This window comes from Dermacentor albipictus, chromosome 3 (genome assembly GCF_038994185.2).
Source record: "Dermacentor albipictus isolate Rhodes 1998 colony chromosome 3, USDA_Dalb.pri_finalv2, whole genome shotgun sequence".
Classification (NCBI taxonomy): domain Eukaryota; kingdom Metazoa; phylum Arthropoda; class Arachnida; order Ixodida; family Ixodidae; genus Dermacentor; species Dermacentor albipictus.
Window position 1 is genome coordinate 20,018,211 of NC_091823.1, and position 18,623 is coordinate 20,036,833.

The 18,623-nt window shown below is 45.7% G+C and overlaps 1 protein-coding gene across 1 annotated transcript in view; it reads right to left on the minus strand.

Moving 5' to 3' along the window:
- Naa15-16 (N-alpha-acetyltransferase 15/16) overlaps positions 1-18,623 on the minus strand; it is a 119,863-nt gene that overhangs the window by 87,995 nt on the left and 13,245 nt on the right. The window contains exons 8-15 of the mRNA XM_070535211.1: positions 17,529-17,648; positions 15,418-15,513; positions 15,208-15,314; positions 13,933-14,005; positions 13,662-13,837; positions 10,029-10,181; positions 6,298-6,426; positions 5,477-5,626 (exon numbers count right to left, since the gene is read on the minus strand). Coding sequence (XP_070391312.1) covers positions 5,477-5,626; positions 6,298-6,426; positions 10,029-10,181; positions 13,662-13,837; positions 13,933-14,005; positions 15,208-15,314; positions 15,418-15,513; positions 17,529-17,648 — 1,004 coding nt within the window. The remainder of the gene's footprint in view (positions 1-5,476; positions 5,627-6,297; positions 6,427-10,028; positions 10,182-13,661; positions 13,838-13,932; positions 14,006-15,207; positions 15,315-15,417; positions 15,514-17,528; positions 17,649-18,623) is intronic.

Sequence of the window (18,623 nt, forward strand, 5' to 3'; positions counted from 1 at the left end):
TAGAACCGGCAAACAGCCATCGGCTACAAGTTTCGCGAGCCAAGCTTCACGTAGCTTCCTGTCCTGCGGCTACGTGGGAATAAGTCTGACACCGGGCTCCGTTGTGTACACCGGGCACTGCGCACAGAGCAGTAGCCAGCTATGCTGTATGCCTCCAAAGGCAGCCACTACCTATTATAGTGATTTCAAATGTTGTCAAGCAGACACCCAAAGCGGAAAAGCCTCAACACTTAATCAGAACTGCAGCGCAGGTGGGACTTAAACTTTCGTTATCAGCTCGCTTCGGTGCTGCCGAAGCAGCTGACGCTGCGCGGCCACTGTGTCCATGTGGTCTGTCATGCCACGTCGCGCTGCCGGCGGTGCCAGCTTTTCCAATGGTGGAGCTCGCCCCAAATAGCTGTCGACTAACCTGCTATTCCAATCGGTGCTTCACCTTTCGGGCAAAACAGCTACTTTTTTTATCCATCGCAACTTTAGAGTACTGGGAGTAAATCTTTGCTTTTCTAATAAGAGAAAGTTGTATTTGTGTATGAAACGATGAGGTGGGCGGTACTGTAAAGGTCTTTTCTTTTCTTTAGGTCATGGCAAATGGGTGTGCGTTAATATTGAGGGCATCTTTTATTTTGGTCACGGAAAACGGGTGCACGTTATAATCGAGGGTCCATTAGAACAGAGTAAATACGATACTTTGACAATAGACACGTGTGTGGATGAGCAAACTAAATACGAAAAGGTTGCTTGCCTTTCTTCTGAAACAACTCAACACCTTCCACTTTATGGATCACATCTCCGGGAACATCATTATGCCTCCAGATGAGAACATGGTCTTTGCTGATGGACACTAGGATCTACGAACTCATCTCGCTGAGCACTCAGTGATGGTGTAATTTCGTAAGCATTGCCATCATCCACATACTAGAAATTTTATGTCACAGCTGTTCCTAGTAAGAGTGATTAGTGACTCCCAGTGAAGGGTCACTTCTCCCGATTCTTCAAAATAGTCGTGATCGTTAATGGGGCAATGCCATGCTCTCTGCAAAGATCAATATGTTTTCTTTTTGCATTGACTTCTCCAAAAAGGTCCGTCTCTTTCTGCAGCCAGAATCACCTTTTCTTTTTAGCAGTGTCACTAGTTACATCCATTGTGAGCAAAGCCCCAACGTCTCACACAAACTTTATGGCAAGTTCAATGAATGACACAATGACGCACAACACAAAAGGCTACATAGGCCTACCAAGCTACTACATATTTAGCAGCACCTGTATGGTGGCACTAAACGTGCTGATGATAGCTACTTCTGCCTCGGGGTAGACGCGTTGTGAACAGTTTACCAACAAACGTTAGTTACAGGTTAGTTATTTTAGGCTGAATTAGTAATGCTGATGCGCTTTGACTATAAACAAGCAAAGAAATTACATACATTATTCTGAAGTACCGTATAATGCGGAATATAGGTCGAGGCAGAATATAGGTCAACCCCCTTACATTGAAGCAAAGAAGTCTACATAAAAATTATAAGGCACAAAACTTCGTTTTATTTAGTGGTGCCACCAGACTCGTCACCTGCTCATTCGTTTGAGCTGTCTGAACTCTCGTCCGAAGACGACTGCTTTTCACTGGCTGTGTCCCACAACATGTCATCCTCGGTGCCGTCCAAGGAGTTGCTAATGCAACACTTCTTGAATGCCCGCACCACGATATCGTCAGGCAACGAGCGCCAAGCCTGCGACACCCATGTGGCCACAGTGGCAAGAGGCGGCCTGCGCAGCCGGCCGGTTGGGGTCGTCGGGTTGTCGCCGGCCATCCATTGATTATATTGTTCACGGGCACGGTCTTTAAAGGGCTTATTGAGCACAACGTCCAGTGGCTGAAGTGTTGACGTCATGCCTCCCGGAATGACGGCGAGTTCCGTCCTCCCGTCGCGGTGTGCCTGCTTCACAGCTGCTCGTTTTGGATGCCCGCGAAAGGCACCCAAGACGAGCATGCTCGGACACCGCAGAGTGCGCCGGGTCGCCGATTCCAGACGGCCTTAATCCAATTGAGCATGAGGGCCTCGTACATATAGCCCTTTTCATTCACGCGAACGACATCCTGCGGGAAAGCCTCTTTCGGCACATCTTCCTCTTGAATATTATGTATGGGGGCAGCTTATTGCCGCCTGCTGTACACGCGAGCATCACCGTGAAGCGCGAATGCTCGTTCCCCGTAGAAAGAAGCTTGACTTCTTTTGCGCCGCGTTCGCACACTGTGGTGGGCGATGGCATGTTGAACCACACCGGCGTTTCATCAGCGTTGCCGATCTGTCCCAATATGTAGCCATGCTGCTGCCGGAGACGGTTAACATAGCACTGGAATTCGACCAGCTTGTCCTCGTATGCCTCTGGCAGCTTCTGGCAGATTGATGTGCGCCGTCGAAGTACGAATCCCTTGCATCGCATGAAGCGAAGAACCCAATAAATGGAGCCCTTGAACTGTTCCTTGGGCAGTCCGGATTCTCGGGCGATCTCAATAGCTTTGATGCGGATGAGTTCTGCTGTCACTGGCAAAGATCTGGCACGATGCTCGTGGACGAAATCAGCCACCGTCTTCGAGCTCCGGGTGCACCGCGCCATAGAATAAAGAACCGCGCGGCGCCCGCGAGCTGGGCCGCGTCGGTCACCAAGGAGGCGATAATGATGCGGATGCCGAAAGGTCTGCGCTCCTACATGTTGCCAGACAACTATTCATGTTGTACCAAGGGCCGGTATATAAGTCGAGGGGTGAACTTTTAGTAATATTTTTTGGAAAAAACCTCGACCTATATTCCGCACTATACGGTACTACAGTAAAACCTCGTTAATTCAAAGTCTTCGGGAGCGCAAAAAAATCTTCAAATTAAGCAGGTTTTCGAATTTATGGAACACAAAAAAAGAAATGCAACCTAGGCAAAAAAGTTCGCTGCAGGTATGTGCTACCTTTATTTGGCAATCTTTAGATTACTTTACGTAATCAGAGATGCTGGCTTGCCGCGTCCTGTAGTTTGAGGCTCCAAGGGTCATGTTTTCTAGTTGGCCAACTACGTGCAGTATTTGAGAATTTCCACCGTGGCACTCAACAAAACTGCGGATAACGTTCAGCAATCCAATAACTTCCTCAAGAGCGGGTGCTCGGGAGGGCTCATCAGCATTGTCGTCGTTGCTGTCATCGCACATGGTCGCATCAGCGATAGCTTCCCTCTCCAAGTTTGAGTAGCCCGTTTGTTGATCATTTTTAAAGTTCAGATACTCGGCGAAGCCAACTGCATTGGATTCGCTATCCTCTGCGCAGAGTGCATTGATGCGGTCGCAATACTCGGCTCCTTCTTCATCAAGTGCACATGAATAGTCAGCATCAGCATCGACGGTGCTTTCCTCTAAGAAGCCAGCGAGTTCAAAACACCGTATGACCAAAGTGGGTTCCACTTGCTTCCATGCATACACAATAAGACATATGGCTCCGAGGAGGTCGATGGAGTACTCCTTGGCGTTGTTGTAGCAAAGGAGCATGCGCTTGAGTAGATGGTGGCGATAAATCTTCCTCGTGTGGGTGAATGACGCCTTGGTCCATTGGCTGAGAGATCGATGTGGCGTTCAGAGGAAGAAATACCATCCTGATAGCTTTCAGGTGTGGGATGTCACCATGTGCCGGGCAACTATCAACAACAAAGAGTACATTCCTGCCTGTGGCCGTGAACTTGCGGTCAAGCTACCGAATGTAATCTTCAAATATCGTGCCTGTGAGCCAGACTTTCTTGTTGTGTCGGTAGATAAGCTTATCCCTTGGTGACAGCCGCGCATATTTAAAGCAGCGAGGCTTCCCACTCTTTCCAACCACGAGCAGCGGCAGCTTGTGTTTACTGCACATGTTCGAGCCGAACAGAACGGCAATTCTTTCCTTGCCCTGCTTTCGACCCTTGACCACGGTGTACTTCGCTGCGAACGTTTTTGTGGGCAGCATCTTGTAAAAAAGGGCTGCCTCGTCAAGGTTGTACATATCGTCTGCACCATACTTGCTAAGCAACAGAGCCCATGTGTGTTTCTTCCAGCCGTCGACGACGCTCGTTTGCACTGCGGATCTCACCACAGAATGCTACTAAGGTCAAATTATTGTGTTTTTTAAAATGGCTGAACCATCCATTGCTACACTTGAACTCTCCGTGCCCAAGTTGTAGAGCCAAGTCGTTGGCCTTCTCCCGCAGTATTGTTCCAGTGACAAGAAAAGGTGGGCTGCATTTGCTTTCTGCAGCCAGCGAAATAAAGCCATTTCCACATCTTGGTACGTGGGAGCCCGTACTCGCGACCGCTTCGAAGAATATGTCTTGCTGTAGACCTTCAGTACCTTCGACTTGTTCTTCAATATTGTGGACAACATGAGAGGGGCTCGCTATGCCTTTCAGCCAACTCGGTCTTGGAACACATGTTCTTACCCGGTTCTTGGATCAAGCGGAACTTCTGCTGCAGCAATAAAGTCTTATACTTTGGCATCTTTGCTCATTGGCACTTATGCACAGTAAAAGAAAAAAAAAAAAAAAACGAACACCACGCTTGCTGCAACACTCCAATCAACACACACAAAGAAACGGTGCAGACCGGCGTTGCACGCACACACGTCACCGCAGGCACGGAGATAGAATGGGCAAATGGCAGCCAGTGGCTGTGGCAGAGAATGTGCGCTGACACTGCGACCGCGAGGAGCGTGCGGAGTGGGGGATGAAAGTACGTGACAAAACCCGGTATGCCCACTGCGTTGCAGTGAAGCACGTCTTCTCCTCTGCAGGTGCGTGTTACGGGGGTGAGCGAGGTGTACCGTGGACTGACCTTTGTGCTAGCAGTACAATGGGTCGGGCGTTTCGTCTATAAATTATCACGTTTACTATGTGGTGTCGCCTCGCGGCTCTGAATGGCCGTCGTTTCGTCGGGTTTGCGGTGAAATGGGGATTGGGAATTGTCGCATAGCACCCCAAATCTTCGAATTAACCAGGTTGGCCTAGGCCGCCAGTTCGAATCATCTGGGATTTTGAATTTACCGAGTTCGAATTAACGAGGTTTTACTGTATTTGGCACTTTTCGACAAGTCCACTTGTCGTAACGTTGGCTTATGTTTTCGTTCTTGTTCTCGTTTTGCTCATCGTCTTGAATTTCCCTCTCCTGCCTTCTCCCTGTTTTATGTGGTACTTTGAAATTCGTAGTTCTGAAATATATTTTTAGACTGAAAGCATAGGCAACTCTGCTGGGGATTTTGAACATGACAGTATATTAGAGAATTGACAAATTCATCAATGTGGTGTTTGTAGTAACAAAATTTGACTGTTTTGCTAGCGAGTGCATTTTCTCCTTGTGCACCATAGCCCCATTGCTCAAACTCTACAGAGTCGCATGCTAATGTGATAAACAAGTTGGCGGAAGAATTTACAAGTTGATGAACTCTGCATGCTTGCGTATTTGATGTCAGAATTACCTGGATGGCTACCCTGGCAGCCTTGAAGTAGAAAGGATGAGCCCTGAGCACGTCCTCCAGCCTTAGGAGGCTCACGTAAGCACGTAGTGTCATCTTGCGCATGCAGTATGTGTGGAAGTCAAACTGGTCTTCCATTATCTCCGAAAAGTGCTGCAAACATCAAGGTAGACGAGTTGTAATGGGTTCACATTGTTGCAAGCACTTATGTCAACAGGGCACGGAAGGCATGCAACCAGGCTGCTCGTACACAGAAAAATAAGAACCCTGTTCCCAAGATCAGCTTCACATTACTGCGGACAATTCAACACTAGTTCTAATGTATTTCTTGTTGAGGAAACCTGTGGCATTTTTTATTGACATTTATATCAACAAAGCCACTGAATTCTTGCGCAAGTGTGTGTGTGCTACAGATAGGGTTGCATCAGGGCTAAGCGAAATGACTGCTGGCTAACATCAAAAGAGCACCAAAAAATCATGCTGACTCTATCACATAGGTTCCCAAACCTTTTGAAGCAGGGAAACCCTAACAGTTTCACAGAGTGCCAAGTGACACCCTACCCTACCTGAAGTAGCTGCTGCAGTAAAAAATAAAAACTGCAACCCCATGTTCAACGACACAATGCCACAGCCACTGTGCCCATGTTATGGGCTGCTTAAACATCCTATTCACCTTTCCTTTGCACTCAAGTACACAAGCATAATGACGGCAGCACTTTCACTAAGTCCGAAAACTTACAATAAAGGTGGCTGTATAGTTGGCATATATGCCAACGCTGAACACAAGGCTCCCATACATGTGTGCCCATCGAATTCCCACTCACCCTATCCACCTCGTGGCACTTCTTGAGGGCCTCACCCCACTTCCCTAACCGCTGGTAGGCCATGGCACATTCGGTCTGGAACCACATGCACTGCATCTCGTTCAAGTTCTCCACTGCAGACACCCCTTCCTGCACATAAAGAAAGTAATCACAGGATAACACACACTGATGAATCACAACCCTAGAGAAAGAAACAATATACCACAGTTTCATGTGTGTACTAATCTGCACCAAGAATACCAGTTAAGATTTGTTCTGTATGCACTGGTAGCGAGGGCTACAGGCAAACTTTGCCTTCTAGTGCAACTTCACGGTATTGATCAGCACAAAGCCATGCCTAAAAACGTTCGGCATAGCCGTGAACTCTGCACTGCCACGAAGCAACCCCCCACTACAAGGTAGTAAGACACACACACACACACACACACGCACGCACGCGTGTGCAAAAGAAAAGGGTGCTTCAGGTGCTTTGCAGACAACTCTACTGAGCCTACTTTATTAAATTTATGAGTGTCATACAGTTATCTATGCGGGACCAGTACACTTACTTCTCGCTTTTTCAATGGTTGTAACTTGTGGCGGGGGTTACATGCAGGAGTAGGTTATACATTCAAAATATGGTATTGTATATGATAGCGTTACAAGTGCAGCAAGAAGTGTGCAGTGTGAGTGGCTTTACACGCTGCCAGAGGTGACTACAGCTGGTGTTAATGGTGAGCCATGCTGAATACCCCAGGTGTGATTAGTTCACAGCCCAGTTAACATTTTCAGTCTCACAACGTTTCAGCTCTAACACTGCAGAATTACTGAAGTGCTCCCTGTGAACTTTCAAAGCTTCTACACAGAAAGTGTGTGTGCATGTGCACGCTCATGGGCACATGATTTGTCAAATCCATCTGCTCCGGCCTGTATGCATAGGAAACGAGATTTCGCTACCGACACTGAGGAGATGTACAGGCTCCTCACACATAAAGGACACAAGTGATCTTCAGTAGTCCGATTCCTCGTAGCCCTTATTGTAGCCCTATCAACTCAATCATCAGCAAAGCCATTATACAGTAGCATAAGATAAAGCTAAACCCAGTAGGTGAACAAAGCGCGCATGAGCACTTCTGTTTCTGATGCAAATTAAGTTACACAGTGCGCAGCCCATCCACTTACAAGCACGTGTGAAAGGCACTTTGGAAAGAATAATTATTGCACCAGAAGAACACACATGAAGGACAGAATAATTGCGAGAAACGTTCCAGCTAACACAAAATAATCTCAAACCAGAAATGAAAGATACAGGAGTACATGTGCGACAGCTGGAAAAGGCAGTGGAAAAGGAAAGACCACTGTCTTATAGAAGGCTCATCGCTAAAGGCTGTTATGCCATAGCATTGATCTTGCTACTCTTACTACACCGAGCCAGAGAGAGCTGACACAGTGTGAAAATAGTAGCTTGCAAGGACTGCAACAACTTGTCCCCGTAACAGCACTCTTCCAACCAAAAAGCAGCATACAGCTACAAAAGCAAATGCGAAAGTGACAAGAAAAAATAATATTCCATTTGTGTGAGAAAACAGGTGAGTAATCACAACTACATGCCTGTTACATGGCTTCAGTAATGAGAAAAAGTAACGGTTACACGAATGTCGCACGCCTAACTGTGCTTACTTAGAAAAAACGCAGTGCGTATTACGTTATCTGCTGTTCAGCCTAGGGGTTGTTCCATCATAATACTAGGGTCCTTCAATACTTTTCGTTTGGTCATAAAACTTCCCTGAAAGTTTCATATGGTGACAGAAAGTGGCACCAGAGGTGCTGGCATAAGTAGAAGGTAAGCAATGTGCCAAGCCAGATGGCTGGGCTGCATATCATGCTAATCTTTCACAAGACCCCTCAGCCACACTTATTTTGGCACATTTGTTGAGTGAACATGCAATGGTAACTTTTGGCAAAATAATGTAATCTGCGATGTGTTGGTGTTTCACACGGCCCCGTTTTATGATTGACGTCAACCGCCTTCCCCCTAGCAGCCTTCCTTGAACAAACTGTTTCATTCAGCTGTCTCTATTTGCACTTTGTCTAGTTAGTTGGATGAGTCACTTATACTTGGTTTGCTGGTTAAGTGTGTTACTTAATTATTAGATGAATAATTAGCAAGTTATTTGCTTAGTTATTATAGTTAGGTAGGTTATTAGTGAATAATTTTGTTATTTCAGTTAGATCAATAATTTAATCAGTTTTGTTAGTTGTCTTCATTTATTTTAGTTGATGTATTATTATTACGCAATTCGTGTATTGGTTGAGTTGGTTTTGCTACTTTAGCTTGTTGCGTTGCTTATTAAGTTTAGTTAGTACATATACGTATTAGATTAGTTAGTCATTAGTTTGACAGTTTAGTAATTCCCTATTTGTTTATTTGTTTAATCAGTTGGTTAGCTTTGTTTAGTAATTACGTACTTGCTTCGCTAACCAATCAGTTGGTTACCTTTGCTAGCTTGAAACACAGGTTTTGTTATGTGCAATTACACGAACGTGTCGTGTGAACTTGCTCCGTAGTCTGTTTCTAACGATGAAGTAGTCCGAGTGTACAATTTGAGTTACGAATTAAGTCACTGTTGCAAACGCAGTTGAATCTGGAAATGAAAGAAGGCATTGTAGTTGTTTCGAAATTCTTCGTGTTTAAGTTTCTGAACAGAAACTGTACAGAAACAGGGTGGCAATTTACACATTGTATCAACAATATTCACATGCTCATACAGGCAGTTGACCCTCGTGCAATAGAGAGTGTACGTACGCAACACTTGTGGCGTCCATTCGGCATCCGCTCCGGTCCATCTTTTACTTGTGCTAGCGCAGTGGTGCATCCACTGCACGCGCTGTGTCAAGCTAGCTCATAGCATTATGCGGAAGTTTCGTGACCAGATAAAAAGTATTGACGGACCCTAATAATACTAACTTTCAAGATGTGAACATCTAGTAAAAAGGCATTTAGGTCATTGAAACAGCATTTAAAGGGCCGCCCTAACAAATGAATCAATTTAGGAAGAAATGTGCTAAACAAGTAGGAATTCATGCCATCTAAACCAATTCTTGTGTCCGCACCAAAGTTTCGGCCTGCTGCCCACTTGCTGCTCTCCTAGGCGCATGCTACAACCTTGAGCTTACATACGACATCAAATGCCATGAAATGCATACTCTCCATTGCGGACTCTCACCAGCTGAGAGATGAGCTAAAGGAGTTGGCTGCAAAAACTAGCTGCATGAAGAAAACATGGTGCCAGTGACTTGCACGGTGTCGTGGAGGAACATGAAGAAGCCTGTCAGGGATGGCCTCAAACGTCAAGAGGTCAAACCGCATCTCTCACCATCCCACAGCGGTGTGCAAAAGTTCCATGATGCCGAGCACACCAAATGCAATTGCTTCTCGATTGGAATGTTGCCCCCTCCAAATTTTGGGCTGGGAAGTTAGGGGTATGGCCCTTGCTCGAGATTATATGGTATTACCGCCACTTGTGATCAATGAAACATCATGGTGCCACACTCACATGATGCCAAGTTTTGCACCAGTGCCTATCATAACCTAAACCAGTAGCAATGAAAGTAACATATCTTTTGCACACAGAGCCCAATGAAGGTGCAAGCCATTATTACATATCGGTCAGCAACTGCCCCTATTGACGCAAAAACAAAATTCTTGCATCAGTGCTCAAAGAAGTGTTCATGATGCTCTTTGAACTCACCCTAGTGAACTTTGCACACATGTCCTCTGCCTCCTTGATTAGGTTTGCCCGCAACATGTACTTTGCACATTTCGAGTTGATGTAGCGATCTGCCGTGTCCAGAGCTTGGGCTTCATCCAGAAACCTCAAGGCTTCATGGATATCACCAGCATGCTGTGAAAACATGAGAACACCTGAGCTGCAACACAAGGCGCACTTAACCCTAGCACAGGCAGCACCAAACAAGTAAAGCACAATAGATAGATAGAACTAAGCAGCGGTTAAGACAGATCTAGTTTATCAACCGAAGGTCTCTCATAAAATCTGTGAAGAATGATAAAATGAACAACCTGCAGAATGTTTACAATCGCCTATATTTAAACCATGAATTGCCCTGTGCAGTTCAAAATTCCAAAATACATTAAGAAAAATAATATAGAAAGAAAAAAATAAAAAGTAGCAGTTTCACTTGCAAGACGAAGCATCGACTGTGATAGCAAATGAGTGCACAGCTATACAAAATGTTTTATCCGTTGGTAAACTTGGAAACATTCACTAACTGAATAAACGAGCATATGGTCAGCGCGCACAAGCACACATGAACACATCACACTCGATGAGCACGGACACTCGCTGTCAAAATGCCAGGGTGAGCAAATGCGGCAGCAGCAGCGAGCGAAGTAGCCTTCATGCTGTCGACCCCTTCAATGCAAGAGCGGTGAACATACAGCGCACAGAAATGTACGGGCTGCCTGCAGATTACTTTCAAAATACGGCGCGCGCAGCTGTACAAAGTACGCAATTGTTGGAGTCGAAGCCACCCCCTTCCCTCCCGCACTGCCTCTCTGCTTGCCTCCATATATGGCGTGCGAGATCGAGCCACGATCATCTGTTTCCTTTGCGCCTGGTTGTGAAATGCATAGTTGCTGCCGGAGCACAACGCCGTCCTCCCTCCCATCCCCCCACGGCCTTTCGCGCGATGGAAAATGGCGCGTTTGCTCTCTGCTTTCTGCCCTAGCATGCGCTAGATTGAGCTGTGATCGTCGGCTTCCCTCATGTGGTTTTACTCTCACATACAACATACAATGCGCGGCGACAATACTATCGCCCTTGGACTTTATACAGAACATCACGGCGTTGGTGACGGCTACAGCAATGGCGACGCCGACAGCAAAAATGTGCTTCTGTTGTTCATGTAATTTCTAATGCAATAAAACTTACTGGGCGCCGTGTAGTCATTAATGCGTAGCTTTTGAATAGAGGACCTTTCTTTCTTAAAGAGGATATCTCTTTAGATATCCTTAACCTTTTAGTGTCTGGCTGTTTCAGAGGTGACGCACTCCCAGATTGAGACTATTTCTCCAATCTTATAAAACGAACACAACAGTTTATTTTTTATTATGCAGAAGGGAACAAATGACAAGGATATTTGCAAACACACTCTGAATATGTTCCTCACATTCCTACCAGGCATAAGGAATAAAATGCGCAGCAGACTCAAAAACACATAAGAGATTGAGTAGATATGCCAGTGAAATGGTGGGACAGAAACGCAGAAGCCTACCGGTACGTCAGTCACACTGAAAGGATTAACGAATTGCTGATCATCATTGCAGGCTTTTGCTTTGCCTCACCTCTCCTGATCTCTTTTCAATAGTGTGCCATAATGCAGACTATCCTCAATCCAGTTCGCAAGCGTTACAATGGAAATGTGACAGCAGAAAAAGCATGATATTCGGACACCTCAAGTTGCTTTGGCCAAAAACAGCTGAAAGTGTCACGTCAACACCATTACAGTAAAACCTCGTTAAACCGTACCCGCTTAAACAGTAGTTTCGGTTTAAAAGTAGTAAAGTCAATTCCCCGACTCAGCGGCCATTGAACATAATGTATTTTGTATCCGCATTAACCGTACCAGCTTATTGCGTACGCATCGGTTAAAACGTAGCGTTTCCACTTTTCGTCGCGCAAACATGGTGGTGCATCGTCTCCATCGGGCGGCCCGGCAGAACAACAAGCCTCAGAGATCGGTACAACAGCCTCCAAGCGCCCTGTGCGTTTGCATGTGAAGCCGCATCAACATCAACATCATTTCGACGCCGCATGGACGCCACGCCAGAGAGCGTTGTGGCGTCGTGCAAGCGAGGACTTGCGTCATGTCAAAGCTAGGATAAAAAAGACGCCGGGTGCTCGGCATAGAAGAAAAATTAGACATCGTCCGTGCTACCGAACGTGACACGAAGAAGTCGGCGCTGGCCTGCGACATGGATCTGCTGTTGACTACAGTGTGTGGCATTTGGAATGCGAAGTTGCTCGGCAGCGCTGCTGCGACTGCGAAGAGATGTCGGCTACGAGGTTCGACTTTTCACCATCGTTGCCGCTGTTGTTGCCGAAGTGTCAACTAGCGACAGTGATGAGGACGACACGGAAAGCGACAGCACGGGCTATTCAGGCCCGACAGTGGCAGAAGCTGCGCGTTACGTCAGCCTCGTGAATGCGATCGTCGCAAGAACAGGGGCGCGATAACGTAACTATTCCAAACGAAAAGTTTTCCGAACTCCGGCACCCGGCAATGAAAAAGGCGCCACGGGACTTATGCAGCACTACTGCGCGCGTGCACGGAGAATACGTAACGCCAACGAGGAATCTGTCGTGCCGTGCGAGTGTTTGCCGAGAAGAGGGGGGCGGGCTGAGAAGCTGGCACGCAGCTTCAGTAAGTTTGAGGCCGCTGTCGCCGCCGCGACATCAAACGAAAATAACACTTACGTCCCGCGAAGTGAATAAATACTGCATGTTTTTTCCCCTTTCATCGCACTCTCTCTGAGTTCCGTTATCGACAGGTAAGTGGGCGATCTCATGCTATTTCGCTTAAACAGTACTACCGTTTAGTACGTACTTTTTCCGAGCTCCGGCCGACTACGGTTTAACGAGGTTTCACTGTACTAGAAACAAGATAAGTGTTGCAGGGCCCCTCACAGAAGGCAAGTATTTCACAATGCTCAGGAATATTGGTTAAACCAAGATGTTCTACTAGGGACTACATTCTTGTTATTTTTTAAATTAGACCTAGCCTCATAACTTACACACCCTTCATGCAAATGACAATTCATCAGCCTAGTGAAGTCCAGTTAAATCTCTATATAACGAAGCACTTAACTTTTTCATAACCTCTTGTTATGACATAACAAGATCGTAACAACATAACAAAAATGTAAGGCAACTGTACTTATTTGCACAAAAAGTCAAATTTCAATTCAACAAAATTTCAATATAGTAAAAGCAAATGGCTGATTTTACCAACTTCATTATATCGAGGTTTAACTGTATACATTTGGCAAGCCAAGACAAGGGATGTAACAAGCTGTAAATATATGATGAAATTTTACCCAGGCTCAATAGAGCAACAGTTACAACAAATTTGGACTACCATAGCTTGTACAAAGGGCACTGCAAATATAGCTGAGAATGCCTTGCTTAGGGACAGGCGCCAGTGCAGGTGACAAAGTGTTCATGTTAGGATAGTTGTTCCAAGCTATCGCTAAACATCTCCGAATTTCATTGCTTGGCCTTTGTAACACTTTTGTAACTTCTGTAGCTACTACTGTGTGCCATACTACAGAGACAAAGGGAAAAAAACACAAAAAATGTGCTCACCTTGTATATCCTAGCCTTGGAGACAAACAGCTCAATGAGTGTTGGCGTGTGCTCAATGGCCGCATTTATTAGGTCTAACGCTTTGGCAGTGCAGCCCAGGTAGTCGTAGTGCTGTGCTGCATAGTAGTAAGTCCACAAGAGCGCCGTGGCAGGTTCCTTTTCTTCCGAGTCCTTTTCTGCAAGTTGCACACAAACATTCACCAAGTGTCAGTCCACACTGGTCTCAAGAGTAATCACAAAAATCTAAAAGCAATCCAAAAAGCACATTTACCTTTTTCAGAAAAGACCTCATACTTCTTTAGTGAACTAATATAACCGGTCAGCAACTGCTCGATAATTTTTACCTGAAACCAAAGATACATATGCACCAACAGATTAAGTTTTGCCAGTGTTCCACTCTGATTTGTAAACATTTTTAGTGTGCAGCTTTAAAGGGTTCCTTACCAGGCCACATGGCAAATTTCGGTTCTACGCTGGAAGTTGTTACGTGACCCCTAAGGAGCGTTCTGCCACAAAAATTTTTCACATTGGTTCGTTAACAACCGAGATAGAAATATTGCAGTGCCGCGAACCCATGGTTTCAGGAGGTGAGCGCCATTGCCAAGAGAGACATTCTCTCCATTTGCCTCGTTTAGCTTCTGCAAGCGAAATTCCTTCCATGCGTTTTCTCATACCGGAGCTCGAGGGTCGCGTCACACATACGTCACGAGCCACTCCTTCTCACCCCCCCCCCTCTCCCTCACTATTCTAGCGCCGTGGCGCACTTCCGCTGACGGCGTTGCGTGCAAGCTGCTGCGATTGTCTCATTTCAAGCAGCACACAATTTTGCACACTGTGCACGAGGACACCTGACTAGCGGTATAAGTCAGTGCTACACAAATACTGAGGCAGACACAAGCGGATCACAGGACATGATCGCATGCTGGAACATGGCAGAAAATGACATAGTTTCAGGTCACCCAGACACCAAAGCTATGTCAGTAGACGAAACGGATGTACATCTGTTTTGCTGTAGTGCGAAGTAAAAACAAAGGAAAAATATGAAAAGAAGAAAAAACACACGCAGATATTCGGTTTGTGTGTTTTATTATTTTTCTAAACTTTAGTTCGTCTATTCAAGCAACAGATTGCATAAACAGATGTTGCCTTGAACAATTCTCGAAGTCACGTGTCACTACAAGCGACGTCACAGCACAAACACGTGTATGTAGGCGCACTACAAAGCATGTGTACGTCGCCCTCCAGCTTGGAGCGCAGCGGCCGCGAGGAGAAGGGCAAACGGTGTTCGTTTTATAATTTCAGATTGTTAGCACGCATTGTATGCTCTGTGCTTGTCAGCTCAGAATGGCCAGACTTGGTGAGGGGCCCTTTAATGATAGTGCTTATATGAAGTAAAAGAGAAGTTGGGAGAGGCCATTTAGAGGACAAACAGAGGTATAATGAAGTCCCAAACTTCTAAATTTTCCTTATGTGCCCTGGGAGTCTGGCCCAAAGGAATTTTGACAATGAAAAAGAAAAGAAGCAACAAGATTCTCAAGTACTCAACTCTTTCTGGACTCTTGTAGAGAGGCCTAAGGTCTACGAAGAGTGGCGGTACACCTTTGTGAAGTGCTTTCCGCATGTACTTGTCCACTAGCGTGCGAAACGTTTCACCTGCAAGCACAACAATGAATTAGGCTGAGAATGGAGCTTGATATTATAGTAAAGGCGAGCAGGGACCTAGGGACCCCTCTTTATAGCCAGTCAGACAGCCCACCTGTGGCAAAATTGAGTGGCAGTCTCCGAGGCGTTTGGGCCCTGGGGAACTTCTCCTGGCTTTCCTCAAACAGCTTGAGCTCATCTTCAACACCCTCTGCATAGAGCAAAAGGATCATTGAAAAAAATGTATGGTGCCCTTGGCCTAATGGGAACACAAAAATAACATGTTTATTTTTCACTTGGTGCCATATATGCCAGTGGGCTAACTTATGCATCTAACACATCAACACAACCTAATTCTGATCACCAGCACACCCATTGATGCTGCAGACACATGAGTGAAATAGTGTTAGCATGAAATAGCCCTTGAAGAAAGTCAACAGGCAAAAACAGGGTGTCTACCTAGTTGACATTTCCAAATTCCCTGAGTGATGCAGAACTATGTTTTATGTCAAGATGGGCTGAAACCATATCGCCTGATACTGTCACTCTCTAGTAAGCACATGAAAAAAAAATAAAGAAGTGCCTTCATCCAATTTGAATACTAAGGAGTAGTGCTTGTGTTATTCAAAAAGAGAATAGAAGGCAGGGGTTAGTAAAATGCACAGCAAATAAAGTGTCTTCGAAAAAAAAGTGCAAATGGAGTCAGACATTCTCAAATACGAATAAAAAGGAGATGCATATAGAAGCAAATATTTTCGAATATGAGCTATTTCCATCAACTGATAGCAATTTTAAGCTCAGTGGTATGAGGCCTGAACTCTGTCACAATTGAGATTCTCTCTCAACAGCTCGTAAGTCAACCTAAACTGACATACATACTCTCAGTCCTGACATACTCTCAGCCCGCACACGACTCCTGAGTGTTGTGGTTCACTGCTTTAAAGAGTTTATTTTGGTTTGGATGAGGCACACCTGCACCTTGGCATTAGCCAAAATTTTATTTTTTGAGCTCAAGCTCCTTCAAAACGACAACAGAAAGCTTCCTTTCCCGTTTATTCCTCAATGCGTAGGTCATTTCTGTTCTTGTCCTCCTTCCGCCACTCGTTTGCCCCAAAGACCATTTGAAGCATCTTGGTCAGTTGCACAGTCTACGACCAATTTTTCGAACTCCCTAGGGGCCGCGAAAACATCCGAAAAATCGGCCAGCGGGAAAAAAATAAATGCGTGTCACTTAGTGCCCTTAAGGGCTCAAACCGCCACAGGCACATTCGAAAATGCTCTGAAGGCCTGTCGGTACACATATTAGGCATATCGGTGCTCGTACTGTGACAGGAAATACCGGGTGCACGCGTGTATAATTAAGGAATACATACTGTGTTCCGTGGCAATATCCCCTTCCCACGCTTGTTATGCTTTACTGCGATACTTTTGCGTATGCTTCACCAAGTAACATTTCTGTACAGAGGCAAAGCTGACTTTCAGGAACCGGCATTATGCAACGCACCATATTTTACAAATTTCTAAGCCAATCGCGAGGACCACAAAGGTGGAGTCCGTGCCATTGCTGACAGCAGCTAATTCAATAAAAAACTCGGCATCCAACAGCAGGAAGCTTCATAGCAAACGTCGAAGCAGCTAGGCCTAGCGTTGCCACAGTGGCGGCAACGGCTGCCAGCGGATCTGCGTGTGAGAGTGCCGGTTCGAGGTGGCGAAGTAATCAAAACGGCAGCAGTGGTGCCTTTGATTATTGCCGTTTCGGACCTGCGGTCACGGCAAAACGTCCGGAAAATCGGACGGCGAAGAGCTATTGCGTCGGAAATGCCACACGTTCTGCTACGTGGACTCTACGGGGTACGTGGCGGTGCCGCGAAGCCGCCCAAATTATTGGGAATCCGGAAAGTCGGTCGTGCTTCTACGCGATTTTGGGCTTCGTTCTTGCCGTTCACGCTCACAAAATAATTTTTTTTAAAACTTAGGACGAGTTTTTTTGGGGGGCAAGTCGTTTTGATACGGTTTAGATTACGCGTTATAGATGCCAAAACAGATAGTTTCTGAAAAATATATATATCTTTTTTAATTTTCGGCTTTCAAGATCTGTGTCCTCCCTTAAGCGACAAGATGCAAAAGGCTTTAGGGAAACAAAGACCACAATGCTGTTACAAACAAATCCAAAAAATGAAGCCATAGAAAAGCATTCTAGAGCCGCGTGAAAAACTGAGGACTTACGTTGCCGTAGTGCTTTCATCAGGCCATGATAGTATTCGTGGTTCTCAGGATTTCTGTTCAACAGCTCTCTGTATATTGTCTCGGCCGCTGTATACTGACCCACCTGCATCAGCAGGTTTGCTGAATAAGACACCGAGAGAAAACATAATTAAAACACGCCTACTGCCACAATCTTTGAAGCACAGTTCACAGCTTTTACCATCTTTCTTATATGCAACATGACAATAACATTTAATAAGGGGGAAGAGAAGTACAAGTAAGAAACGGTCCATACAATTTTTTCCGTGTTGCCATCTTAGCTTAGTATTTTGCTGCTTCCACCAGCGTAATTATGGCATTAGTACAGTCAAACCCGGATATATATAGCCAAAATTCGCAATAACGAAATCCCGCGACAACAAAATAGTTTAGTATCCCCGGCGAACGCCCACAGTAGTGAATGCATTTCACACCTCTCGACAACTAAATGTCCCTGTACTATAATCCCGCATCAATGAAATTTGATGGAATATAACCCTGTATACAACCTTTACGCGCAAGACTAGCAGGCTACAAAATGCACTATAATGCAATTGCTTTGCACTAAAAGTGCATAAAATAGCACAAAATTAAACTTGCGTGGACGCAGCCATTTTTGTTTACAAAAACAACCAAGTGTCAAAAGCGATCGCGGTTGTCCGAAACACGTCATGGCCGCCATCTTTGCTGATCGCTCGTTTGCAGCGGCACGCAAGTTGCTACCGACATGTGACGATTTTTGCACACCTAGTGCTGTGCGTAATGTGCACTTTAGTCAGAAAAATGCAACAAAAACAACGAAATCCACGTCCCACTGACGTGGAATTGTTTATTGCACTTGAGATGGCGGTCGCAGCATGGAGGGCCACATATTGGGTCGTTATTGAGTGATAGTCCAGGAATACGCATCCCTTGCTTCAAGTACCCTGGTTTTGGTGCCACTCAACAGGCATTGCGTGCGAATTCAGCACCGGACATAAATTGGTGCGAAGGGACCGTAATCTCAATCGACTGCCTTTGGGTAGATGAGATACAATCACTTTCGCATTCCGCCCCAGATGTGTCGGCACTTACGGG